This window comes from Colletes gigas, unplaced genomic scaffold (assembly GCF_013123115.1).
Source record: "Colletes gigas isolate AHSC1104 unplaced genomic scaffold, ASM1312311v1 Colletes_gigas_Sc00007, whole genome shotgun sequence".
Classification (NCBI taxonomy): domain Eukaryota; kingdom Metazoa; phylum Arthropoda; class Insecta; order Hymenoptera; family Colletidae; genus Colletes; species Colletes gigas.
In genome coordinates, this window is record NW_025106636.1 from 7,651,860 (window position 1) to 7,679,167 (window position 27,308).

Genomic DNA, 27,308 nt, shown 5'->3' on the forward strand with positions numbered 1-27,308 from the left:
TCCAATCGACCACGCGACGGTTCTTCGACACGTACGTTTCACGATTATTGAAACGTACTTGTTAATCGACTAAGTAATACTTATTGGAAGTAACTATAAAGCATTACGTATACATATATTGATAGTCAGCGTAAGAATGTCGACGAGGTTTCTTTTTTTTTTCTTTTTTTTTTCTACGTGCAAATATGAAGTTTGCCCAACGACCTCCTTGTCTGTACAGTGCATTGTGTAATGTAGAATGATGTAAAAAGATATTAAGCTTTAGTAACTTCTTTCGATAATTTTAGGTAAGCGTTTGACATTAATTAGTGGTCGTTTCACGGGACGAAGAGGCCCCTCGCCCGATTTGTCATCGATACAATTTTTTATGCTCATGATTCATCCGTCATTTAATGTTATTCTTGTAAGACTGCACACACTTTGGAAGAAGAAAAGAAAAGAAAAGTATTTCCTGAAACGAAGAGTCTCGCGGTGCATTCGAGCGGGGCGTTGATCAGAAAAATAGGGACGTTTAACGCGCGGATTAAGAACGATACGATTCTGAAGTTTATATAAATATGTTAAATACGACTATCGAATATTAATACCTACAATCGTCTAGGTAATATTATGTATAAATAGGTGTGAATGAACGAATGTCCATGAAATGGTAAAGATGGCCCTAAAGGTACGTTGATGGTCGCTGTTTTCTATGGTCCATGATAATTTACTTTTAGCCTAACAATGTATTTCGAACTGTAGCAAGCGAACATTTCCATGATAGTCGCATGTTCGTCTGTTGATATCAGGTGAATCGAAATCTACTCCAATAAATTTATTACAAACTGTCGAGAACACAGTCATTATTTTTTTGTACACGTAGACTTTACGAGCAGATGTCTAACTGTTTCGACTGAAAATTCGGCGGGTCGTTAGCTTATTAAAAATCGTCGAATAGAAATTTGAAAAGGGAGATAATTTTGTAGAGAGTCGGTCGCGTTTACGATTATTTTTAAAATGCAAAGACAGTGACAACCGTTCTATGAAACATCCAAGTGTTCTTTTCCATTATCCATGTTCGTTGAATATTAATTTTTGTTAGCGTTATAGGTGTTTATTACGTATAATATACCATAAATTGTAACATTGTATCCAAACCCTATTTTTTGTTGTTCAGTTTTATTTATTTCTCTTTTTTTCCTTCGTGTATACACATCGATCCCACAATTCAATATATTACTTTCTCTTATCTGTCAGGTAAAGTCTTATCCTACATAGAGAGACGATTATTCCTCAGTGTACAGGCTGACCCACGCAAAATGGGAGATAATCGTGTCTTTGAAACGATCAGAGATTCTTTCTAATCATTCTAAAGACACAATTGTTCCCAATTGCGTGGAACACTCTGTACAGATACGATACAACAGGCCCGTAGAAATTCTTTTTCTTAAAAACAGTATGAATACGCAACGCTTACGTGATCGCAGTCTAATATACAAAAAAAAAAAAAAAAAAAATCAAACAGTTACGAAACAGGTTCGTACCGTTTCGCAAGTTCGAAAATAATACTTGTACACTTACAAAGAATACAAAGACTATGAGAATGAAAAAGCATTACAAATATGTTACATTTAGAATCGTTGTAGTGATCGTGTAGTACAACGTTGCTATCGTTACAAACATAGGTACAAGTACTCAGGAATGATGAGCCAAGCAAAGATCTTCGATCCTTTGCCACTCATTGTCTCTTGTCTTTTTTTTTTTTCTTATTTTCTCATCGAGGAGTATCTGAAAGTACAACATCCAAGAACGCAAATGTTTGAATATTCGAATCATCGTGTACAAACAAAATAAACAAAGTAGCAAAGAACTGTGGTAAAGATTACTCAACTTTGGGCCTGGCTGGCGACGGAATTTTTTTACAGCTCTTAAGGAATCCAAAGTGCACGATTATTTATTCTAGAGATAATGGTAAAGTTGGGAAAGATAAGCAGAAATATCTGTTTGAAAAATAATAGTAATATGGTCTCCGGGGTAAACGATTTCGTATTAAAAAATTTCTCTTTGCCAGACAGGTTAAAAATTGACCAATGTCTACGTTGTCGTCGTTGATTTCTATCAATATTCGTATACTTATAATAGACGTTTGCTTGTGATCAGTCATTGCACTCGCGATATCATCGATTTCATTATTTTATTATCATTAATGATCGACATCTACAACTACGACGGTCGCTTCGAGACGATTGAGAATAATTAAAAAAAATTTGCGCGAGCTTGGTTCGAAATTCGAGTACTTCCACCTTCTTGGCTCGTAATCTCATTTCGGTACTGGTAAATGTAGAGGCTCGTGTCGACGCTTTAAAGTACACCTGAGCAAAATAAATCCTTAGTGACTGTTTGTACGAAGAAATGATGATAGTATCAAAGACTACGACTATCGTCGACGCCAGTGAAAATTGTTAGAAGTTAACGCTAAAGGCGCCATTGGAAATTTTACAGCGTGTTCGCCTAACCATTTTCATTTTCTTTCAAATCGTAACAACAGCGACACCCTAATCGCTAGCACCGTAACGTGACATTTAAACTGTCGTTCAACGATCCGTCTCTTTTTCTTTCCTAATCTTCGATAATAGAATTGACCTTTCTCCTAATCTTCAATAGCGGAATTGACCTTTCCTGCCCATTCCGTTGTGGTAGACCCTGAGCGGCGTGTAATTCCCGTTTCCGTTCATCGCTGTGCACAAAAGAAAACAGAGGGTATTAAAGAAACAATGCAAAAACGTAAAAACAGGTTGATAACAAAAGAAAAATGTAATATAATGTAAGGATAATGGAGAATAAATAAATTATTGGAGAGCAAACGAATTTGGTTTCTTACGCGATGAACAATTGTTTGTCAAAAAACGGTTTTAGAATACTCACTCAGTTCGTACTCCTTAATGGCAGCTTGTGTGAGGAATAGGGTTTGTGTTAGTTACGGGTAGGCTGAATATTTGATATGTCCTTGATTCAAATGGTGTAGAAATTTGTTGGAAAAGTTAAAGTTACGTAACTCGATGATTTACTTTATAAACACACTTTCTTACCTTGCACAACGGTGGGTGGTTGTCGTGGACCCTGTATAGTGTGTGCATGACACCGTGGCTTCAATAGGCCGTGATATAAGACGAAATACAAGGCAGATACTCCCGCGGCCGCGACTGCCATGCAACGATAAACGAATCGCAACGAGTCGACGATGTCAGTGTCGTCGACATTTATGTAAGCACCGATCACGGCTCCGATACATCGACCTGTGTAAAATTTGAAACATTTGTCAAGCGTTTACGCACATTTCGAAACCACTCTCTACGCGGAAGTTAAAAAAATTAAATGTTAAACATCATCGTGAATAACGTTTGACTTCTTTTTTCAAATTTCTAGAAAAAAAGTTAGACGCAATCTCTTTATTTGGGATGCATACCGACGCAGAAGTGCGCAATCACAGGTAGCGCTTGAGCAGTCACGGTCAAGTGACGCGGGACCAAGTGTCTGAGATAAAGAATGGCAGTGACCCACATAATTCCTAGAGTGAAGACCTCGAGAGCCTCGGAAATTAAGGACCACCAAGCTCCCGCGACGAGACTCAGTCCAGTAAACCTGGAAACCGCAGTGTCAAGAGTTGTAGAAAACACCATCAGGAACAGAATCTTCAATCTTCGCGTAACAATAATATAACTTACCTACCTAATAATATACACAGTGAAGGCAGTGATAAGGAGATTACTGTGGCCACAATAATCGACGAGATGTTCGGATTTCCAGAGGAATAAGAATGCTGGGACCGCCCCCACGGTCATGGCCACGCCAATAGGAAGCTCGTTGCCTCCCAATTTCTGCAAGTGTCTAAGCGGAACAATGGAAATTCAGATCAACGAACAGGACACCCATTGCTTTCGATATCAAATCAAGTATTGATTTAAAACTGAAAAATTATTCGTCGAATTCGTGTAATGACCAAAAGTACTGCAAATGTAATGTGTTCTGGTAGTTTTCCAATAGAATGACGGTAACGTGCTGAGAAATTGGATCGGATCCTGGACTAGCAGAGGCATATAATCAAAGAAGGACTCTTACAATGGGAGATAGCTGTCCATGGCGCTCCAGAAGGTTCCCATGACTATCAGGACGATCACCAAAGCGGCAGTTTCGCTGCCGTATCTCTTGATGGCGCTCATGGGAAGCGCTAGCATGCCGCTTCTGGTGTGCCACCACCATTCCGGCGGACTTAGAGGCATCCCATTGGCGCATAGGGCGACCAGAGCCGCCAGGAGCATAAAACCGGCGTGCAAACCGATTGGCAGATAGTAGAAGGAATTCAAGTTATCTATCAATGTGCACAGGTAGCCAGTCAGAGGGCCGAAGATTGCGAAGCCAAGAGAACCAAAGGCCAGCTGACGACCCACGTCGCCGCGTCCGCAGGAAGTTTCCCTGGTGGCTATCACCACAGCAGCGTCGATCAAAGCCACGGCTGTCGTTGGGAATATATCAGCGGCTGATCGAATGGCCAAGTACGTCCAGAACACCAGGTGCGACCAGTCCTCGTCCGCTTTCTGACACTGGCTCTCTACCAGAACGCTGTCTGGAAACAAAGTTGCTGAGGTAAACGGAGTTTCAAGGTACACTAACTTGCAAGATCAATTTACTGATAATGTTAGAAACGGAAGGAACAAATGTTAGGAATAGTTAGGTGGTCAAGAGTGATAGATGAGGAAGAAAACAATAGAAGAAGGACGTTTATAGTTCAAAACTGAAGTAGGTTAAAGTGGATAGATGAGAAGAGAAGAATAATGGAGTTGGAAGGCCATGAAAGTTAAGTTCTTGTTTGAGCCAAGGGATTAAAATTTATAAATATAAATGTATACACGTGTATAATATTACCTGGAAGAGTGTACGGATCAACCAAGTCGCATTTGATGGAGCAGGTCTCATAGACATCTGCCATTCTGGCGTTCAGTTCTGGGGGTATTCGACAAGTAAAGTACTCGACCACGGGGTATACACACAATCCTTGATCGCTGCCGTTTTTGTTTAAAGCCTGTCCCAGTGTGGCGTTTACGGCCAATGTGCCCGAGTACTCTGTGTAGACGTGACACACTACGTTATCACCCTCTTTGAAGCACAGGTGTGGCGGTTCGTTTTCATCCATCGCGAACCTTTGCATCTTCCTGGTATCCTCCGGTTCCTGAAAAAATGTTCAATATCGCATACTAGATCCTATCGGGCCTCTGTACGCGGCTATCCACAGTAGTAAATTATTTCTAAATCTATGGTGGTTGAGTAACAAATTGTTTAAACTTTTAGGAGCCTATCGACGCCCGCAACTTTTCGAGCCTCTCCTTCCAAACGTTCCCTCGACCCCTCAGGGACCTCTAAAACTTTAATGGCGTGGCGAGTTGGCCTGGATATTCACCTGCGCGTACATTTCGCTCTCGAGAGGGATAACCGCGGATTCTCCGCTGCCATCGAGAACACCGATATCGGAATCGGTGGTCCCAAAGGCGAGGGAACCCCCCGAATCCTCGGTTCGCCATAGTTTGGACCCTACGGGATGGCAAGCGTAGTTGCAACCCTTGAGAAGCAAGGGTCCGACCCTGGTCTCGTCGGACCATCTGTGACACGTTCCGCGATCCTTGCATCCCTCTTGCACCACGACCGCGCCTATTTGATCGCAGTTGAACTGGAGATGTGGTTTCCGTTCCCTCGGGTGTTCGACGCGATCGACGGCCGGTATTATTAATAGGAAAGCGTAGAAAATGGCGGACAAAACGCAGGCGATGGCGATCATCACCCTGAGGTAACGACCCGTCGACGACTTGTCGTTTCGTCCCTGATGGCCAGCCAGCTTGTCCGCGATCGGTCCAGCGATCAAGGGTCCCAATATGGCCACCGCCGGCGAGATCATCGAGATCATTCGTATCTGGTCGATGCTCAGGCCCATTTCCATCATGTGCAATGGTAGAAACGGGAAGAGGCAGCCCATTCCTGCGCCAATAAACCGTAAATACTTCAAGCGAAGTTTAAATCGTGAATCATAACTCTCGTGCAATAACTGTCGTAAGAATTCATAGTGCATGAAGGAATTCTTAAACGGCTGTAGCAAGAGAGGACCCGGAAACTATGATATTATCGGAGAGCAAAAAGCCGCTTGAGAATAGAGTTTGCAAGTCGATTCGTTTCACCTTTTGAACCGGATAAGTATTGTACTATTGTACCGCGTTCGAAGATGGTTGACACGTACCTCCGAAAAAGAGGAATAATAAGAGCTTCAGCGATAGGAGATTAGTATTGATAAACTTCTTTCTCGGCAAGTCCTTCGTCGTCTCCATCTTCTCGGTGGACGCCGTTATCGTCATCTTGAATATATCGGGAAGTCTTTATCGAAGGCGGGTACGGATGATCCAGGAATTCCGGACGACCTACGGTCGTCTATTACACCAATGGTCCTCCTCCTATCTCCATCATTTTGTTCCACTTCTACCTACATCCAACACACAACCAAGCGTTTTTGTCGCAATTTCAATTTTGATCCAATTTTGGTACGCCAAGTGATTTCCAAAAAGCGAATAGCCTCACAGTTTTTCGTTCCTTCTAATAATAGCACAATTATACAAATTATCGTGATAACTTGGAAACGAACGAAGGATAATTATTGATTTAAAACTCGACTCACTCCATCTGCGTTGAGATAGGTCCGCACAGTCCGTTATAACTATCGACTTCCTGCTGTTTTTCTAATGGCGACTCCGGACGCTGCAAGCAGAAGAATCGTATATTAATAAATAAACGAGGAAAGAAGGCAGTATTTAACGGGACCAACGAGTTTCTTACGCGATCACGTGGGTTTTGTTTACAATATTCCGAGGTGGACGTACGATAGTTCACGCTATTTCTAAGAATAGTTTCGATAAAAAATTCGTTTTGTCGTGACAAATTACCCCCGTCTTCCATTCTACCGTGAATATTCGTTCGTCGTAGAGAAACGAGTGCAATTTTCTCTCTAATTTCGAAGAATGACACGGTCGTTCGTCATTGCCCTGTTGGAGACGGTCGTCATTTTCAAATAGGGGTTCATTAAGTTCTAGGAATCTCACGATCCCGAGAATTTATGCCAAGGTAAATAGGAACGCAGGAAGGATGTGCAAGTGTCACCGAATCGATCTATCATATTGCATTCGCGGAGCAATCCGATGCACTCGGGAGACGTACACGGCGCAGATGCACATCAATTTGTCATAAATCCACGGACCATACTGCGTCTATTGCGTTAAATTATTCGCGCCGAATGGTTACGCGGACAAACCAGATTTTGCCCACTTTGAGCCTCTGACTATTAATGGACCCAATTCGCGATTAATATTTTAATTTCGGAATTAGTTGCGCACGATTAATTAGAGCAGTTTATTCGTGACAAGTTTCAAGGTTGATCAGAGTCCTCGTTAATTTGATAATCTTTCCATAGAGATTGCAAATTACTGCCATAGAAAATACTGTTAAATATGGTAGACCCTTTACGACTAGTTCAATTTACTTTACGATTGTCGAGCACACTCATCTCGCGGTGGACAAGCTTCTTCTTAAAGTATTTACGGTTTAATTTGTGAAAAGTTTCGCAACCGGGAGGAAGTTTATTTCCCTGAAAAGCATCTTGACTCTTCGCCGACCGTAAGAAGCGTTTTCTTTTAGAAATTACGTTACGACTGATTCAGCGTAATTTCGCGAGGAAGATCGGGGAAACGTATCTGCTGGCGCAAGTGGCTCGAGTGTTTCATACGCGCTTAATGTGTCTCCAACCCCTCGTGTTCGAGCGTCGAGTCTGCTCTAAGGGGATGGGGGTGCAATATCAAACAGCCACACACAAGATTGGCCAACTACCGCGCGTTCGCGTTTACAACTTGTTAAGTTCCCTCGGTTAAATTGTCGACAACGTAATCTCGACGATCGGTGCTCCGTTCTAATATCGCGCGTCGCGTGGAAAACGGCGGGCAATTTTAAATATTCAAAAAGCGTAAGACACGTTTCGTTCTTCCTTGATCTAGAAAAACAGGCCCACGGTTTAATTGTCGCGTTGTAAATTGATTTAATTAATTTTACGACAGTTGAAATATTCCATCGCGTTGATGCGTTTCAGTTTATCCGGGTAATGGTATTTATATCGGAGCGTACATCGCCGGGCGGTTTTATTGCCCAGGAACGCTGCCTGCAGGACGACCTAACGACGATTATGATCGGTACACGGAACGGTTTGTTCGATCGAGCAATTTTTATTCTTATCAAGATCGTGAATTCGACGGGCAACAGCCTGGAAATTTCACGGTGCACGTTTTGCGCGCGGACAGAAAATACGATAGGCGGTTCTCTGCATCGCGCCGAGCGAAAACATTCGAGGCTTCCGTGACCTGTCGTTAACCCAGTTAGGGTTGCCATTCCATCGCACGCACCCGTCGGTTGCAGCCTCTGGCGCGTTTATTCCATACTCGATGGCTGATTGCGAGATAATCGAAAAGCGGACTGCGTCTCGGAATCGTGACAAAGCAAACTGGAGCGCGTAGACTCGTCGTCTTCGACGCCCGACCACTTCGTATCGACGATACTACTCGAGACTGTTGAGCGTAGGAAGGATAACGATGATTCGTTAAGTGAATATCTGTGTTAGAGTCGACGATACGTCGGTGATCTCTCCGCTGGAAATCTGTGTTAATTCGATGGATCGGTATCGCAGGAAAGTTAATCGAGCACAGGAGTCCCATTTAAAACATTACGAAGGACAATATTACGAATCGAGTACCCGAGTAAAGTGCACTGGAATTTTTGTCAAACTCTTTTATGATAGCGGTTATTGAAACTCTATCGATATTCGAATTTTATTTAACTTGAATATTTAACAATAGCAGTCCAATCGTACAGGATTAAATCCCATCCAATATTTTCCATCCTCGTTCCGTTAAGTAATATCTTATAACACTTCGACGGCCATTACGCGTATGTTTACTTTATTAATGATGCTAACAGAATCCTTGCATGCCTCACTTTGGTCAATTTAACGATTTCTGAACGTCTCCAGAGACAGACAACAGTCTCGAGCGTCGTGTAAAATAGTGTAAATTCAAGCCTAATGTCGCTCGTAGGGATACAACGGTCGTACATCCCCATGGACGAGAGGGGGAAAAAGAGTGAAAATAGCCTCTAGCTTCGCGCAGTTTAATAATCGAGCGCGGTCGGATATAAAAGCGAATTCTGTCTGACAAAACGACGCGACAGTCCGGGTAATATTTCATTCGCGTCTCCTCTCCGTGAATTGTCTAACGAGCTGCTCGATAACGCGTGAATAATTCATTCCTGTCGAACATTTAACGCCTCGTTCTTAGGCGCGTATTCATCGGCTGCATATGTAACAATCGAACCGCTCATTCATAATGCGCGCTCATCAATTCTCCGTACATTGTCGTGCATTTTGGAAACCGTCTGACACAGATCGCCCAAGAACTCGGTTTTAAGAGAACTTTTCACTCGATATCCAACGGAAACTTGTACAGTCATCACCCTCCCTTCAAACTAAACAATATTTTAAGATCGAATCCGGGAAACTTTGGTCCGATCTATGATACTGAATTTTCATAATTAGGACCTTCGAGCATAATCAAATAAAAGTGTCGAAAGAGGAGTTTCGAACGGTACATCGATCGTGGCATAATTTTTTTCTTATTTACGCGCTATATACTTTATCGATCCTATACAAACGCAGGAAGTTGCTGTTCGCTACTTCTTCCTGCTACGTGCACGACATCTATCGTATTTTGTTTATTTTTTTCGTAGAAGTTCCCGAGCACCAAAGTGACTTTAAAAGAGGCACTGATATTTTATTATCGCCCTTTTGAAACTCGAGGACAATATCGTTTCCATATTTTTTTAATTTAAATTGGATCATTGGTAGGTTAGGTTAGGGAATCTACTAATATCTAACGTCAATAAAAAAAAACGACTAAGTTAGGTTAGGTACTAATACCTAACCTGACTGTACAGTATTAGCAAGTACCTAAGATGTACTCGTTAGATACTAATACGTAACCTATATTAAGACGAACTATGTAATAACGAGAACACAGCTGTAACGAACAGAAAGCCGACTTTAATTTACGCGAATTCCCGTGCAATTATTCCAGTTCGTAACGAGCAATAGCATAGAGGAATATACGGTAAAAAAATAGCGGGAAATTTGAGAAGCGTCTAACTGAAAGTTTTAAAAACGATTTTAAGATTTGTAAATAAATTTCTTATTATTAAGTTTATGGTTTTGAAATTATCGACGAGCAAACTTATTTAAAATTAAGTGTATCGTGGCCCGGCGCTTCTTGAACCTTTTTTTACTCGCGACCTCTTTTCATAAAACGAAATTATTAACGGGCTCTAATTTTATAAAATCAATAGCAAGTCAACGACAATTTTAGAAATTAATTTTTAATTTTTAATGATTGGGGCAGGATAGAGCCCAAGAATGTATCTTTCAGAGAAATTTATAAGGATGATGCGTTTCTCGATTAACGTGACCGGAAACTGCCCTTAATAACAGCCGGGAAAAGGTATTAACGGAGAACAAGTTCCGAGGCAAAAAATGTCCGTCCACTATAGCTGTAGCTAAGGGGTCGGTGCTTGAGTGGCTCCGGGAGCAGTGGGAACCGGAATCGTTAAAACCGCGCGGCCGTTGACGGTAATTCGCGTTTCCTTCTCGAAGGCATTAAGGTCGCTACGAAGACGGCTGCTGACCGCTCGGAACATCCGCGAGGGTGGATGACGATTGAACGAAACGGGCGGACGTTTAATTATGAAGCACCGTGTAGGAGGTACGACGGAATAAGCGTGAGCTAGGTGACCAGGCATGCCGTCATCCTTTGATTCCTCTCGTGACAATTACGTCGCCGCGTAATCAACTTGATGCAACGAGCACGATAAATCTCTGTGCCAAATGTCTCGCTGACCGTTGCTGTTTCTTCCCGTCGACCAACGATGGGGACAAAAATCTTATCCGCGTAGACATTTAACAAACAAGCAAACGTTCATCCGTTAACTTTATGAAGTACAATCTGGCCTGTCTCTCGGGTTGTCCTCGGAATCGACGCTACTGTTCGAGACTGTTGCCTCGGGACAATATTTAACATGGATTATATTTTTGTAGGTGTTTCGCGACGCAGCCGAGGGAGGAGTCGAGCAGGTGTCGAGCAGAGTCCTTGGAGCGTGCATGGCTAACGAATCTAATTAAAAAAACTGTCGGTGAGCCACTAGCCACGGGCCACGGAAGTCATCCTGCGTGCAAATTGTTCACACTGTAATTCACGCCCGCTTTCTTTTCCATCGCTCGCGCTCTATCTATAAATAGTTACGTGCGAACATTGCCTTTTAAGCCCGACGAGATTCATTTAATGGTTAGCTGGTCCCGCGTCGCGGAGAACGGAAGTCGTGATCGTCGATTACTACGCGCGTGCAACAAATACGGCGCGATTGAAACGTCGTTGTTTGGGAACTTTACTGCCCCGGTCTATTTTTAGCTTTCCCGCGACAACTTTTAACGCCTTTCGAGTAATTGGTTCGAAGCAATTTCCATAGGGACGAGGAGGCTGGTCTTCAATCTCAGGATACGTTACTTGGCGTCTACGATTAATTTATGTTTTCCTTCGTACTCGATACTCTGGGCGTCCTTGGGCCAGGTTAGTTTTGTATAACTGCATTATTAACCGTACTTTGCAACGGCTAAAATAAACGTTAACGTGACGGGATTTGTAAGTCGAATATCCACGTAGTCAAACATAGTTAAACATAGTTTTTTGTTTTGGTATATTATTAACCAAACGAGCGTATCTTTGTACACGCAGCGTAACCGTAACATGTGTGAGCCACTTGAGCTTTGGATCGGGGACACAAAAACAGTGAATGAAGTTCACATAAACATACGTCCCATTTGACCTTGTTCCCAAGTTAGTTATTTTCGTAGCCCAGCAGCGTTCAGCTGCTGATTTTAGTAGGAAGTGAACAAAATACCTATGAACCAAACGTAAGCTTATTGGTATTCACCGAGCATAATCAATTATAATGAAATGCTTTCAATCGAGGTATCAACAATAATTGAGCGTAAACGTATGGTCAAGGATAATCGAACTTGATGCTCTTCGTGGGAGATTAATAGGTCAATCTTACGTGAATTTCTTGAGTAATCGCGCGGATGACCTATTGAAAGGAGTCAGTCTTGACGTTGAAGATCACACATGGTTTATGCATGACGGTGCACTCCCATATTTCAATCGAGTAAACAGACAGTTCGCGAGGGAACTATTTTCTATGGAATATTACCGATACGGTTTCGAGTATATGCGATGTTGATCTCAGAGTAAACGAGCGAAATGGCAGGTGGCAATGACAAAACGACTACTTTTTTAGAAATGGATACACAGACAAGGATTTTTTTCTGGTTACGGTGTCTGGATGTCCTCCGTCCGACTAGTTCCTTACGTCATCGAGAACAGGTTGCCGATTACGTCAACGTCCGCTCTGCACACCTTGAAATCTATCCTTACGTTTGATACCACTCTGATTAAACGCGATCGTTCCCTCAGGACATCGTTACGAGCACATAACGGCTTCCCGCGAGCATGAAAATCTAGATCGAGCCTTCGGACGACATAGAAAATGGAAATTGACGGCCATTACTATTACACATCAAAATAAGAACACGTTTATTTAACGAGCCATGCTACAAATTAGACGAGCAGCGAACTTGTATCAGTTTTGCCTAGAACGGATATTTATAACTGTGTAGACGAACGAGAAAAGAAACGGGAGCGTATATTTTAAAAAAAAAAATGTGAAACTTTAATGCGTGGGAATTGGCACGGTTATTTTTTTCAACTTAACTCGTTGTTACTGTAAATTACTTCGTGATGGGAAAATACATAGGGATTTAAGTCCTGATTTAATACGCCGCGGGGAGCAGCGACGCTAATACAATAATGCGATAGTGGTTCCCGGCTGGAATAAATGCGCACGCAGCTGATAATAAATTTCGAATGACGTTTGTCACAGAAATGATCCATAATAAATAACCGTGGGAATCGTGGGAAATTACGCTGAATGTTAATTAACCAGCAAAAGTGGGGGTAAAAAGAAAACGAAGGAGAACTTGAAAAATAATTCGAAAAATGGCTAATTCATCGGGGGCCTCGCGACGCCCCCGCAGTGACGCTATTAACGAGACACTTGTAAATGAAAAATTAGAAAACTAGGGTTGAGCCCGCGCTACTGTTACCTGCACGGAACAAACCCTTGTGTGAGAAACATCGTGCGTGTCCTTCCGCCCACGCATTGGCCTAACACGACGACAACCTCGAGAATTGGGTTAATGAAGTCGTGGAAGAGGAAGGCCCACCATGCATACGGTTCGCCAACGTGTACGCTGTTGACCCTAGAGACTTTGATGTTGGTCAGATTACCGTTGCCGTGATTAGGATTTCGCAAAAATTGACACGAATTTTCGCAACGGTCCTCTAAACAAAATTAACTGGCGTCAAAGAAAGAGCGGAGCCAAACTTATTTGTCTGATCAATTTTTGTCGACTGGCTGTTCTTCGTCAACCCCTCGACAAAAAATGTGCAACATTTTACACGTTTTCAAGATAAGGCGCAAGAAACTCTACCGGAAATCCTAACGATTTCACATTTTCTTCGCTGTGCGCAACGAGCCTCGCGAACCTATGAAACACGAGTCCACTCCGATGGTTAGAGCACTTAAAACTTCCCCTTAGCACGTAACAAAAATAAAGAAACCTGTAAGAATCGCAAACAAGTTTTTAAAGTGGAGCCAGGGAGCCGGGTTATATAACATAGTTCGGGAAAAAATTTTCTACTTTGCCTCATTAAGCGTAGAAGACGATAGCTTTAACGATCATCTGATCAAAATGAAATTCGTGATCGATACTTGGCAAACAGAGAGTACAATCTTTAATTAATATTGAAAAGGAACGAACCTTGATTATTAAAACAGAGTTAAAAATGATATATCTTCTCTAACCAAGCCACTGATGCCTATCACAATTACGAACGTCATTTTAAACATCAAGTGTAATGGTTACGATAAATTTCAATCGACACATTAGATAGAATACGTAGCCTATCCTCGATAAACAACACTAACAGCAAGACTCGAACGCCTCTAACCGAATCTACACCTATGCTACTTTCTCTCGCTAACTCGTTCAAGCTAATCGCCTTGAACAGTTATTAACGTCGTTGTAAAGTTCAAGTGTAATGACTACAATAACTCTTAATTAACGCTTTAAATAGAGTCTACGCTCTATTCTCAACGCGCAATTCACAGCAAGCTTTAAACACCGTGAACAGACAGAATCCGTACCTATTATTTTCTCTTCTTAACTCGTTCGAACTAACGAGCTTTCCTTTCACAATCGTCAACACCGTTTTAAAACTAAAGTGCAGTAGGTGTAACACCACTCGATAGAGATTTACTCAACGATCATATAATAAATTAGTTTCCACGATCAAGTTCAGTCGCAGTATAATAAAATTTTAAAAGGTAAATAATTCTTTTTCTCGAAAGTACGTAGGATTTCGGGGGAATGTGTATTCACTAAAAATGATTGTAATTGACCCCTGCAGATAGAAATAATTTTTTTAGAACGATTTGAAATTTTTTAATTTTGTCGAAAAATTTCAGTTTCTCGAATTTTTTTCTCAAAAGTGGGTAGGAATTCGGGGTTATGTCTATTGACCAAAAATGATTGTAATTGACCCCTGCAGACAAAAGTAATTTTTTTAGAACGATTTGAATTTTTTTAATTTCAACGAAAAAGTCCACCTTCCTGAATTTTTTTCTCAAAAATGGTTAGGATTTTGAGAGTATGCTTATCGACCAAAAAAGATTGTAATTGACTCCTGCGATCAAAAATAATTTTTTTAGAACGATTTGAAATTTTTTAATTTCGACGAAAAATTTCATCACGGACAAAAATTCGAACATTCCGGATAACCGAGTGCCGTATAATCGGAACTCTACTGTAGCTAAAATAGCTTTTAGTCAACAACCCAAACAGAGTCTGCACTCTAGCAGGCTCAACAAACACCAATGAGATAGGCTTCAAATACCCCAAAGGGAATTTGTAATTATGCTATCTCTTCCAAACAGATTGCTTCTGACAGTGATCTATATCGTTTCTAAATTCAAGTGTAAACCTTCGAAAAAGCTCTTAGCCAATACGCGAAACAATCGTGGCAAGCTTCAAACGCCCCAAACAAAGTTTCATCGCCATTTCACACCTAAATCATAGCATCTAATGTAACTCCAAATAAAAGCAACGCCTACTCGACAGTTTCATCCCCTACTAAATCAAACTGGAAACCCAGTGGCCCAACTTCTCAATGCTCTAAACATTATCTATATCCCCCGTCTTTGAGCGATAGTTCCAACATTAAGCCTCGAGCGCCTCCCGTTGCACAAATGCACCCCCTCCTCAAACTCTGGAAATCGTCGTTCGTCTCTCTAACCGTAGTTAACGATTGGCTTATCCTTGAGACAGCCTCCACGGAGACTCGTAAAGCGTCTATCGTATCGCGCGTTCCCGTGGATTTGTTTGCAGCCCGTCACGGTCGTTTCTATACCCGGCGATGACGTTAGATCGGGACGCTTTTTCTTTTCAATTCGCCGGAGACTGCGCGGGGGACCGCGATGTCGGAACAGATTTCACGATCGATTCGAATCTCGTTTCGTACCCGTTGCACAACTCGACGCCTAATTCAACCCCACCCCAACCCTTGTTTCCGTTTCGTCACGGTTTTCTCGCCCGTAACGACGCGTTGCACCCCTCCGAGCGATGCAAGAAGCTGCGTGCACGGCTTTCGAGTGCGCATTATGCAGGTACGAGGCCCGCCGATGCGCACCCCGATGATTGCACGTTTGATGCCCCTAGTTTTCGACGCAGCTGTCGCGCGGATAGCGTTTACGAACGTCTGGACACGGTCGTTGCGACTATTTGCATAGTTGCTCGGGGGTAGTTTCCGCCCGTGAAAGCAACCGGTGCTAACGCTAAACTTTACCCCCGGATTTATATATATTACCTATAACAGTCATCAATCATCTTCTGTCGCCAATATTATAGCCTACATCGACTTTCTATTTTTATAATATTTTTCGAGAAAGTTCAGTATTTTCAATGGAATGTATATTTTTTTAGGCCGTGTGAAAACTGTTATGATATCGATGTAGGTTCTCGAAACTTTCATTACCAATTACCAATTTCTTTCTATTACAATTCTTTATTTATTTTTTAGGTCGAATGGAAAAGATTCGGTATGGAGTTGCGAGCGGAGACAGAATGAATAATTCCGAGTTACTCGGAGACGCTTCAATTGTATTCAAGAATATCCTCCCCCCCCCCCTCCCACCCGTACGAGATGCTGCGCGCCGCGACAGTAAGTACAGTTATCCTCGAAAACGTTGCTATGTACTTTCGTCGTTAACGGAAGTTCGAAGTTCCTCGCGAAGCTGCGTCTCTCTTTTCCGACGCGTACACTTTAGAACGGCCTATCGATTGATTTCACGAAGTTTCCCAATATACCCGTCCCACCGAAATACATCAGCCTTTATTATGATCCTTTATAAATAAAAGACCCTAAGAGAATTGACCCAAAAACTTTCTGCCGCGACGGTGAACTCTGCGCCTGAACTCCGTACGAAGTCGCGGCTCCTCGAAACCGCGCGTACCCGGTTAAATGACCGTAGCGGTCGATACCGGTTCGCACGAAGAAATGTAAACAGGTTGACGAAGTTCAGATTGAAAAAAAAAACAAGTCTCGGAGCAAAACTTCCGAACCCATTAAACATCGAGGTTAGGTTTTAATAACAGCATTTCTAACTGCATTCTCGACTTTTACGCGCTTACGTACGCCGAGTGAATTTTATTTTTATTTGCAGAACGTTTCCTTCGACGCGATCGCCCGGAGTGTGTTTCTCATGATGATCGAAAATTTGTCTGCTTTGGGAAAGTAAAATGCTCCGATAAGTAAATATCTTTTGTACGATATATTTTTGATGAAATTCTCTTTTTAGCCTCCACCGTGGAAAGAACGACGCGGAGGATCGAGCGTGGCGACTTTCAGCATTGGTGTGCGTGGGGTATCGGTAACGTACGCTCGGTCGGGGCATATATTGTTTATTTTCATCGGCGGCAAAACGAGCAGGACCGTGGACGTGTATTTACCGCGTGGCGGATAACGGAACCGCAACGATGCTCGAGCCGTCTTCCTTGCTGCCCGAGCGGACGCGAAAACGGGACACGCGTACGAACAGAACAGGATGACGCACAGTGTGGTCCGGATCGGAAGAATTTGACGACGATTTGTCAATCAAATAAATGACGACGACTCTCAACACTTTGATAAAATAGAAAAACAATATTCTTAGTGTCGAACCAAGCGATATAGTTGCAACACGTTTGTTGCTATCGGTGAAAATAACAAAGATATTGGCAAAGAAATGTTCTGGCCCCTTAAATCATAGGTCCCTCTTTACACGTACGTCGCGCCCCCTACTGTGCAAAACATAGCAATACGGTACAGTCGTCCGGACGTACGGGCTAACAGAGAATTTCTTCGATCGGAGATTATGGCAGCCCCCCCTCCCGCCCCTTCCCTGGGGGGGGCCCGAACGTGAGAGCGACGGTAAAAGTAAAACCACGTTCGCTCGAAGTACAATGAATTTTGCTGTGGCATGTTCGACGGTTGTCTTCGACGGGTAACGGTAGTCGATACCAGGCCGTACGCCCCGGAGTTGATCTATCCGGGAAATTACATCTCGCGCGAGAGGTTGCTCGGATTCGATATCTCGAACGGTTTGGAAGGAAATCGTATCCGGGGCTGGGAATTATTGGCGAGATCATTAAGGGACAATTAATACTCGACGTGACGGTGCAAATTAACGACGATATTCCTTTTTTTTTTCTTGTCTGTAGGAGCATCGAACGTAGCTACCTTCTCGTGATTTTGGTAATGCTGATATGTACATTAAAAATTAGAAGACTAATATTAATTTAATTTATACTACATACAGTGTAAACCGAAGGGAATTTTTAATTAAAAGAAAGAACACAAAGAAGCACTTATGAATTATAATTAGGACTTGCAACGACGAGTCTCTTTTACATCGTGGGGCAGCGTTTCTCGTACTTGAAAACTCCAAAATCCAATGAAATTCTCTGTATTCCGTTACTTTTAATGCAAGTACGATGTACGGAAATAAAGTCAAATGTACATTTATGGGAATAATAGCGAGTCACAGCTGTTATTAACCTAAATGTTGAGCAAATTCTTGAAATTGGCAAGAATTGTAAGCGAACCGAACGTGGGCGAACCAAGGAGAATTGTCGGGACGCAATTAATAAATAAATTTTCAACAGTAGTTTGACATTCTTCAGCGAAACTTGGACAAACGAGAAAGGGTTACGGAGACGATTCAAAGAAACATTTAAAATGCCCGACTGTACGTACCCAGACAATGTCCGCCGACATAAAAGACTTTCAAATTAAAAATTCTCGGGAACTTTGAATGGACTCGTATAAACAAGTCTTCAGGATTCCAACAGTTTCGAAAGACTTTAATAAGTCGTCGCGCAAACATCCGAGGGAACTTATTAAAGTTTCTCCGTTATTCCGATTCGATAAACTATTTGTACAAATTCTTATTCCCGTGTTGCGAGCGTGACATAAAATCGTGTTTAAATATTTAAACTTCCCGGGAAGATAAAGTAAAATAACGCAGATTGAATGAAATTTACGTTAAAAATTTGTTTCTGTCTGATAGGATTTAATAAAAACATGGACTATGAAACCATATCGATGGCATAAACGAAAACGCAACTGGTATTCATAAATCTTTACGCTCGTCGTGTTCTTGCACATGAACGTCTTATGTGACTATATGCCGTATTTCCGTTGAAATCTCATCGTAAACGATAGCAAAATTATCGAAGGTATAAAATCTGTAGAAACTTAGCTAGTTACGGTTTTACGCGGAAACAAAACTTTGATGTCTGACGAAAACTGCGTTCCCAGAAACTCAACGATTCCTCCTCGCAACGAGCGGTAAGAATAGAGTCGTCTACCGGCTCGTAATTAACGGCAAAAGTATTGACAAAAAGTTCAACAGCGTGAGCTAGATTTAATTAATAACCGTCGAACGTGCCCGCCGCAAAGTCTGCCGGGAAGGGAGAATAATTTCGTCGGTAACTACATTTTCTAAATTAATTTCCGTCTGCCGTGTTTTCAGACCTTCCTATATCCAGTAACCGACGCGAGGAAGAACTTGATGGTCCTTCACGTGTCCCTAAAGCACCTTTTATAGTTGGAACCGAATGGTACCGTAGTTCCCGGTCGATATGAAATCACAAAGGTCAAACTCGATTCACGGACGAAAGGACCGACTAGTGTTGGTAGCTTTTCCTTTTCAAACTTCGTTTCAGTCCTTAACTGCGACTCCACCAGATAACAGCGATCGAACGCTGCTTACGTTTGTAGTTTACTTGAAAAGAAATCCTTTTTCCCTGAAGTCGATCGAACGGTATTTTTTCTCGAATAACTATTCCTAATCGATCTTAATCGAGTATGTTAAATTCGCTGCACGTGCCATAATACGAGCAAACACGTTCATAACTGTATGCATTCTCAGCGATTCGAATGGAACCAATAGTTACCGAAATTAAATTATAATCACAAAGATCTAATTCTATGGCAGCGCTGCAAGCTTCATAAATTGTATAAGGTCTATTTATTACGCGTATGAACCATGGTTAACAAATTGGTGAATTGATGAATGATTTTCATGCAGGTACCGATTTCATTTATCGTTTTTTTAATTACGTATGGTCTCTTTCACGTCGTACATAACACGAAAATTCATGTAAATTATTTATTACAGAGTCGTGGAACTTTGGTCTCTGATCAATAATTTTACAGCGAGCTCGTAAAATCAACGGAGCCTTGTACCGGGGTGCGAAATAATGAAATTCTGATTTGGGTCGAAATGGACCGGCTAAGATGGTCCGCCGTCCGAGGGTTGAATTAATCTCGCGTCACTGGGTCTAGTATCGAATTTTTCTAAATTCCCCATTATTATTATAATTTACTCGGTTATTTTCTATCTCGGTATACGCGAATGGAGGAAAAGCTCGATCGTAAAGAATCGAAATTATAGTGTAAAATTAGTCGTTCGGTGTGATCGGCGCCGGATCGTCGCACAAGGCGGGATAATCGAGGACGATTAAAATCGAGACCCCGGAACCACGCGTGCGAAGCGAGGCACGGATAAATCACGGGACGTCGCGCTGACCCTGTCAATTAACCGGGCACTGTCGCACGACTAATTAAAAAGAACCGTGCACGGGACACGTTCGGATCCTTTCGCGGCGGGCCACGGCTCGTAACGACGAAAAGGCTCGCGAACGGAGGATGTCGTCCGTTAAAAACAATTGACTATGATTTAAAACGAAAACGGGGTCACGTAGATCCCGAGTGGAACGAGAGAATCAACGACGGGTCGCGGGTACGCGTGTACCGAGATACTTCGATCCGCGTATCGAAGGGGTTGCTGCCCGGGCCCACGATGTTCGCCATGAAAGAAAACACCAACGGATTCACTCACCCCCAGCGAGACTAGGTTCACTGTACTTTTTCCCTCGGCTGTACGTTCTGTAACAGGTACCTGGGAAGGGTTAGAAACACAGAGCGTCGCGGACGCGCGAAACCATACCTCCACCGGAGACAGATCCAGCACGAAGTCTGGCGAGCGACTGTTGCGTCCCGGTTTGTTCACGATTCCCCTGCACGCCGGCTCGCGCTTCTCCGCGCGTAAACGTCAATGCGAGTGCTCTCTAGCATCTACCCACCTTTGAAACACCTTCCCGTTGCACCTTCTGTCTCGCGGACCTCGAGCCAACTTTATTTAGTCGAATAATAATAATTCTTTATTTATTTCCCGTCGTGCGCGTTAAAAAAAACAATGGAAAACATTCGTAACGGATCAATACAGAATCAACCTACGGCGAAAAGAAATGTAATTGTTCACAGAACTTGCTATACGTGACGTAGGCAGTATGGTGAACCTCTTGGGAGATACTATCCCGCTATTTAGCAACTTATACATAAAAGACATGCAAAAATAAGTAGACAAAAAGAATAATATTTTTTCGGTTTGAGGCCTTGTATTCGAGAAAATCGACTTTGAACATTCGTGGTGTACGCGTGTAATTGAGTATGACTTGGACTTTAGCGCAAGTAGAAAAAGAACTTACTGGTCAGACAAGTCATATTCAATGTCGACGTGTCAACGAAATTAATTTTACAAATAAAATAATGTAATTGTATTACAGACATGAAATAATGGCAAATTAAAAGTAGAAACACGTTTGAAAGAATATTTGAAATAAAAGTTATTTCGAAAGTGCAGGGGTCTGCCTCCGGCTACGTCGCGACGAGATCCATTTGCAAATAAAGACGATTCGCGAGCTGGCCTTTTGTTGCTGCTTGTGACTGCGAAAGAGTTCCTTTATCACGGGCATATTCTAGAAGACACAGAGCTTTATTTGACAATGAAGACTTTTATTCGCAACTTAATTGAAATTTTAATGTCTAGACAATGCGAATAAAAAATAGGTTAATTGTATACATAAATAAAATTTAGGTGACTATCGGCTAAACCGTAATAATAAGTAAGCGATTCTAGAAAATTAATAAACATTTTTGTATGACAATTTCCTTTATAATAACTTCACTCGAAGAAAGTATTATCCAGATATCTTCATCTATTGTTGTCCCCCTTTGTTTCACGGTACAGTGACCCTTTCGAGTGCCTCGGAAATCGTTGCATTTATTCGTTACCGTTGCAGAATTAATTAGCATCCTGCTTACAAGTTTAAGTTCACACCTGTGACTGTCCGAGTAGACACAAGCTCACGCAACAGGAATAACGCTAGTAACTCTGTAAATATTAATTCTAACAAAAGTTAGATAACAGTTATAACAACAGTTAACAGTTAGATAACAGTCTAATAACAGTTGTAACGCTATTTCGGCACTTCGTGAGTGTTTTGAGTACCGAAATCGATATTATAACAGTTTCCAATCCCTACTTTGTAGTATTCTAAAAAGAGAGCCTATCCGTGTTTCCCTACATATTTATAGCATGAACAAAAATAGAATATAATATCCTCGTTTGTTCTTACGCGGTCGTTTGATCGATAGTGATTGTTTCGCGAAAATAATGCGTCGTGACCGTCGACGAGTGAAATTCCATCGACAGTCCATCAACGATGAATGAATTGCGACGCAAATTTTCGCGTTCGCGCCTAATTTTGCCGCTCGCGCTGCATTTCCTGTATTTCGCCTTCTCCTTCCATTTCCGCTTCGCTAACCCCATTCGATGGAAGCGCTATAAAACTACGCACAATGCTGGCCAAACGTTCTCGACCAATGGCGTTTCTGCGCAAGGCAGACTAGGATCGACGCGCCACGATAAGTCGTAACAATTTCGGACAGTTCGTGCCCTGTTTTCACGCCATTATGGATTCGTTAGCGAATTACGGTAGTGACGGGGACAACAGTAACAATTCGGAAGATCCGAAGGTGAGTATGCAGTTTTTAATTGTCGTCGGGTCATTGAAGATCGTCTTATTAATGGCGCTTCCTTGTTTCGGCATCCATGACGCTTAGGAAACTTTTTAATGTACACAAACTCGATATGGCTTCTGGGCAGGTTCTTCAATTTTGTTGGATAGCTTTTCAATTTCGAACAAATGGACCTCCTGCTTCGGGCTTATTGTCCGTTATCGTGAAAAAGCAGCTGAATTTCTTAAAATCGTAATGTGGTTACGAAATGGATTTAGATTTGATAATTGATACGCGGATTACATACAGTTTATCGGTGGAAATTGTGCGCCAATATCAATTACGCCTCGGTTGATAGAAAATATCTATGTACGAATAGAACACGTTTATGACGATCGTAGGGAGATTCTGTCTTTATTAATGTACTGTATAACCTAAAAGTATCAACGTTTAGTAGACTATTAACCACTTGTGTTGAAATTGATTCACTGATTGGAGTGACCAAACACCATCGATGGTAATTCAAAATTAGTTATAACTCGAAGTCAAGTTTTACAGTTGCATATACAGAATTACATATAATTCAATAATTGTTTAATATTGGTATTGTATGAGAAGTTTATAGCTCGTAGACTATTTAACATTTCACTATACTATTGTGTTTCAAAGATGCCGTATGAAATACACAGCGATGCCAGTAAAAGAGCCAGTGACGCCAACTATGATCCTGTACAAATGGACATGAGTGAGGTACAGTGAAACTGAATGTTTGCAAATGCTTGTTTGTAGTATTAAGTAAGCAACGTTACAACAATTACTACGAAGATACCGTGGTGACTTTATGGGGGCTGTATGTACATGTAGGGTCATATATGCTTGTTGTATAAAAGGTCTAGTATTTGATTTTTAGAGGTCATGTCAAAGCTGCCCAAATAAAATGTAATTTTGTATAGCACTTTTATTGCACCCTTCTCACATTAATCAGCTAAAGGAAACTCTAAACAAATTATTCTTATTAAAATTATAAGACAAGGAGTTTTACAATGGCTTTACCTACATGAAACAATTTTTTAATAATCACCTTTTACCTTATAGATAACAAAACCACTGATGTAGATGTAATATAATGTACATAATACAATAATAGTATGCTTTTTTTTTTTACATTGATGTCTTTTTTTTTTCATGTAAAACGAATAAATCATTGTATTATTTACATTGTATAATATAATATGCTATAATACAATGCACTCTTGTTCTTTTAGTATTTTGATACTATTTTTCAATGAATTATGTTACGGTTAAGACTATACACGATATTACAAATTTTAATAATTTAAGACATGACCTTAACCCCGAATTATCGCGCGGCAGAGACAGTGAGGGTAGAGATTGAGATATTTAAAATTTAAATAATAAGTAAATGGGTATAGTGCCATTTCGTGAGAAAATATTAACACGTAGCTCTGTTGGTAATACATGATACAATATCTACGCACCTCGGCAAGGTCTATGCTGTGTGAGGGTCTTTCAAGACTACCCCAAGTCCTATTCAGAAGACAGAGGTGAGTAGAGGAAGCTGGAAGAAGGTAACACTAACAAAAAATCAACCATCAAAGAAACCACATGTACAAACATCCGGGTAATAACTAACTGCTAATGCAGATAAATATGAAGGGCCCTCATGTTCTAATTTCTCTTTTTATACGGTGGTTGTTCCGTGTTAATTCTATTTATCTACCAGATATTAACTGGATATGCAATTTATAATGATGTTTGCAGTGAATAAAAATTTCTAGATTTAAAAAATACGTTTTGTATCAAGTACAACCAAGGATGTGAGAAAACGAAATTTATATTGTATAGTTTATTTTTATGGAAATTATTAGTTTTAAGTACGTAAAAAAAAATTAGGATCCGGTCATCATAATACGGTGATTAGAAACGGCGCAAAGCTCAATGTTCAAGTACATCGAAATTTTGTGGCTCTTAATTGCTATGTTTGCTAACGTCACGATCTGTTAGAGCTTGGATACCTTGAAATTACGGCGCACGGAACATTGATGTTTGCTAAATTGAGGGTGCTAAAACATGAATTGTAATATAGTTCTGGCAATGTAAATTGAAATTTATGTTCTATTTAATAGAATGCGTGAAAGGTGTATAGTAATACGGCTAATTTTTATTTCTTTAGGAAAGCAACAACAACAATTCGTCCAGGGAATCTAGTAGCGAACGTGCAAATAGTCCGGTGACGCAATCGAGAACAGACACATCCCGCACATTACCTTCCTCCTCAGACCAGAGGTGAGCTGGTTTGTTTACGAACGTATTTTCCTCCGCATTTAAACGATACACTCTCTTCGGCTGTTTCTATTTCTATTTATATGAGAGATTTGCGACATATTTTACCACATAATATTTCCCATACATACAGAATAATAATACGAATCTGTGTGGTATACCCTGCAGAACGTAATCGTTTTACAGGCGATCTGATCATGAAAATCATACAGCAAATTCGAAAGACGACCACAAACGAGGAGATCGATCCGACCGTAGTAAACACACGAGCGATAAAGGCCGGCGATCGTCGTACGATGATAGGAGGCAACGTGAGAGTAGCCACAGGGAGAGTAACAGTAGAGACATAAAAAGGAGTAGAGACGACGATAGAAAATCTCGCGACGATGAGAAGAAGAAGGAAAAGAGCTCTTTGGGGTCCAGCAGGGATGAGAAAACCGACGACAGAGAAAAGAACCGCGACGACAGAAGGGATCGTAATCGCGACAGAAACGACAGAGACAGACGCAGAGACAGGGACAGGGATCGAGATCGGAGACATTCTAGGGACGACAGGACGAAAGATCGACACCGGGATGATCGATCTAGTTACCATAAAGAGAAGGATCGCACGCGATCGAGATCAAGATCAAGAGATCGCGCGCCGCCTCCTTTCCGAACAATGAGCTACCGGGAGGAGAAAAGCAGAAATAAGTTGGCACAGCTAGAAAAATTAGGAATCGAATTGAAAGCGCCGGAGGGGGATGCCCCGGTACCGGGTGTTCAAAGCGAACAGAATTATTACAATCCATTGGCAACGGCGACGCAAGGAAAATACGCCGAACAAATACAGAAGAGGAAGCTTTTATGGGCGAATAAGGTAAATATAAAGTAGCTGATTTTTTAAATTTCTTTTTCTTTACATCAAACCATATCAGTTTACATAAATTGTAAAATATTAAAAGAGTAATGGCAAATAATAGCGTAGTAATATAAGTACCATTTTCAGGCGAGTGACATAGTTGATATTAGTATAGTACGTGAACATTTAATTCTTTGATTATATCTATTAACCTATGACGTTAAACCCGACTGTAAAATCTTTTATTTTCATATAACCCTATCACTTACCGATAAGATATTTAAAACAGTTTTCACATACTTCCGAAGGCGCATTCTCGTGTTTCTAATATAATCTTCCTATTTGTCATTACTTTCTTAAACGTTTAGTTATCATTGGGGAGCAACAATGGTTATTGTTGGTGTATTAGTCATTTTAACAATGAACTATCATCAAGGGTTCGTTTGACTTTTGTAAATTGTATTCGTCGCGTAATTTGTATTCATAGACGAAGCAAGACGAAGGCAAAACGTCTACGACAGCCTCAACTGCTAATACGTGGGTAGGGACGACATTCACTCACGATCAGGATGGAAAAGTAACAGCGAAATTTAAACGATTAATGGGTATCAAAGACGACTTGCCAGCCGCCCCGGCGGCTGGTACGAAACCAGACATATTAAAAAAACAAGAGGAAATGTTTAACAATATGGAACAACAATATGAAGTAGCACGTGCTACTACACACACGCAACGTGGTGTCGGTCTTGGCTACGCCACCGGTGGCTATCAATTTCCACGATAAAGTACAATGAAATTTTCCAAATGTTAAGTTACGGTTAACAAATGCCAGTCACAGGCACGACATAACTTTTGTTTGTTGCTTTTGCAGTCTTGTCAGGTCGATTGCAAAACAGAGTTTCATTTCAAAGTCGTTATAAATAGTGACTATATAGAATATAGCTTATGAAACAAAGATTCGAAAGATCTTGTTAGCGTTATGTAATTATATTGTAAACTTTGAAAATAAATTTGTTAAAGACTCTGAGGAGGACTCGATGCTCTCGACTTGACGATTTTATCCCCAATTAGTTTCTGGCCATGGGAAAGTGAAAGAGACGATGAATCTTTTTATGCTACGAACGCGTTTTGCAGCATTATTTATATAATAATTCCATTGTATCTATATGCTGTATGTACAAATACATATGAGATACATTTGCAGAGATGACGTTTTTCTTTTTTTTTTTTTTCTAAATAAACATCAAACAATTCTTGCAGCTGCTACCTTTATTTGCCCTGCGAGTTCTTCCTCTGTAGCTCAATGTATTTACATTGTATTTCTTTATACTCGTGCTGACACGAACTTTAATATTTCGAGCAGCATTTATTATATACATGGGCATTTGTATTTCAATCCGTGTAATTTGCAGTATATGAACATTCCTAACCTCTATTTCACGGATACTCATGTACTCAAGTACTCGTGTAATTAATGTACCCATAGTCTA

At 41.2% G+C, this 27,308-nt stretch overlaps 2 protein-coding genes across 2 annotated transcripts; one reads left to right on the plus strand and one right to left on the minus strand.

The window, feature by feature from the left end:
* Window position 1: 1 nt before the first annotated feature.
* LOC122396089 lies at window positions 2–20,847 on the minus strand. Its single transcript, XM_043394210.1, has 10 exons — window positions 20,713–20,847; window positions 6,695–6,774; window positions 6,263–6,502; window positions 5,435–6,006; window positions 4,903–5,206; window positions 4,099–4,603; window positions 3,709–3,867; window positions 3,446–3,621; window positions 3,069–3,275; window positions 2–2,716 (listed from the first exon to the last, which is right to left on the minus strand). Exons 3-10 carry the CDS (start codon window positions 6,375–6,377, stop codon window positions 2,637–2,639), a joined length of 2,118 nt encoding a protein of 705 aa, XP_043250145.1. The 5' UTR covers window positions 6,378–6,502; window positions 6,695–6,774; window positions 20,713–20,847; the 3' UTR covers window positions 2–2,636.
* Window positions 20,848–22,461: 1,614 nt separating this feature from the next.
* On the plus strand, window positions 22,462–27,008 carry LOC122396297 (arginine/serine-rich coiled-coil protein 2). The gene is made up of 5 exons (XM_043394567.1): window positions 22,462–22,691; window positions 23,343–23,423; window positions 24,868–24,980; window positions 25,164–25,836; window positions 26,306–27,008. Exons 1-5 carry the CDS (start codon window positions 22,629–22,631, stop codon window positions 26,600–26,602), a joined length of 1,227 nt encoding a protein of 408 aa, XP_043250502.1. The 5' UTR covers window positions 22,462–22,628; the 3' UTR covers window positions 26,603–27,008.
* The last annotated feature ends 300 nt before the right edge of the window (window positions 27,009–27,308 follow it).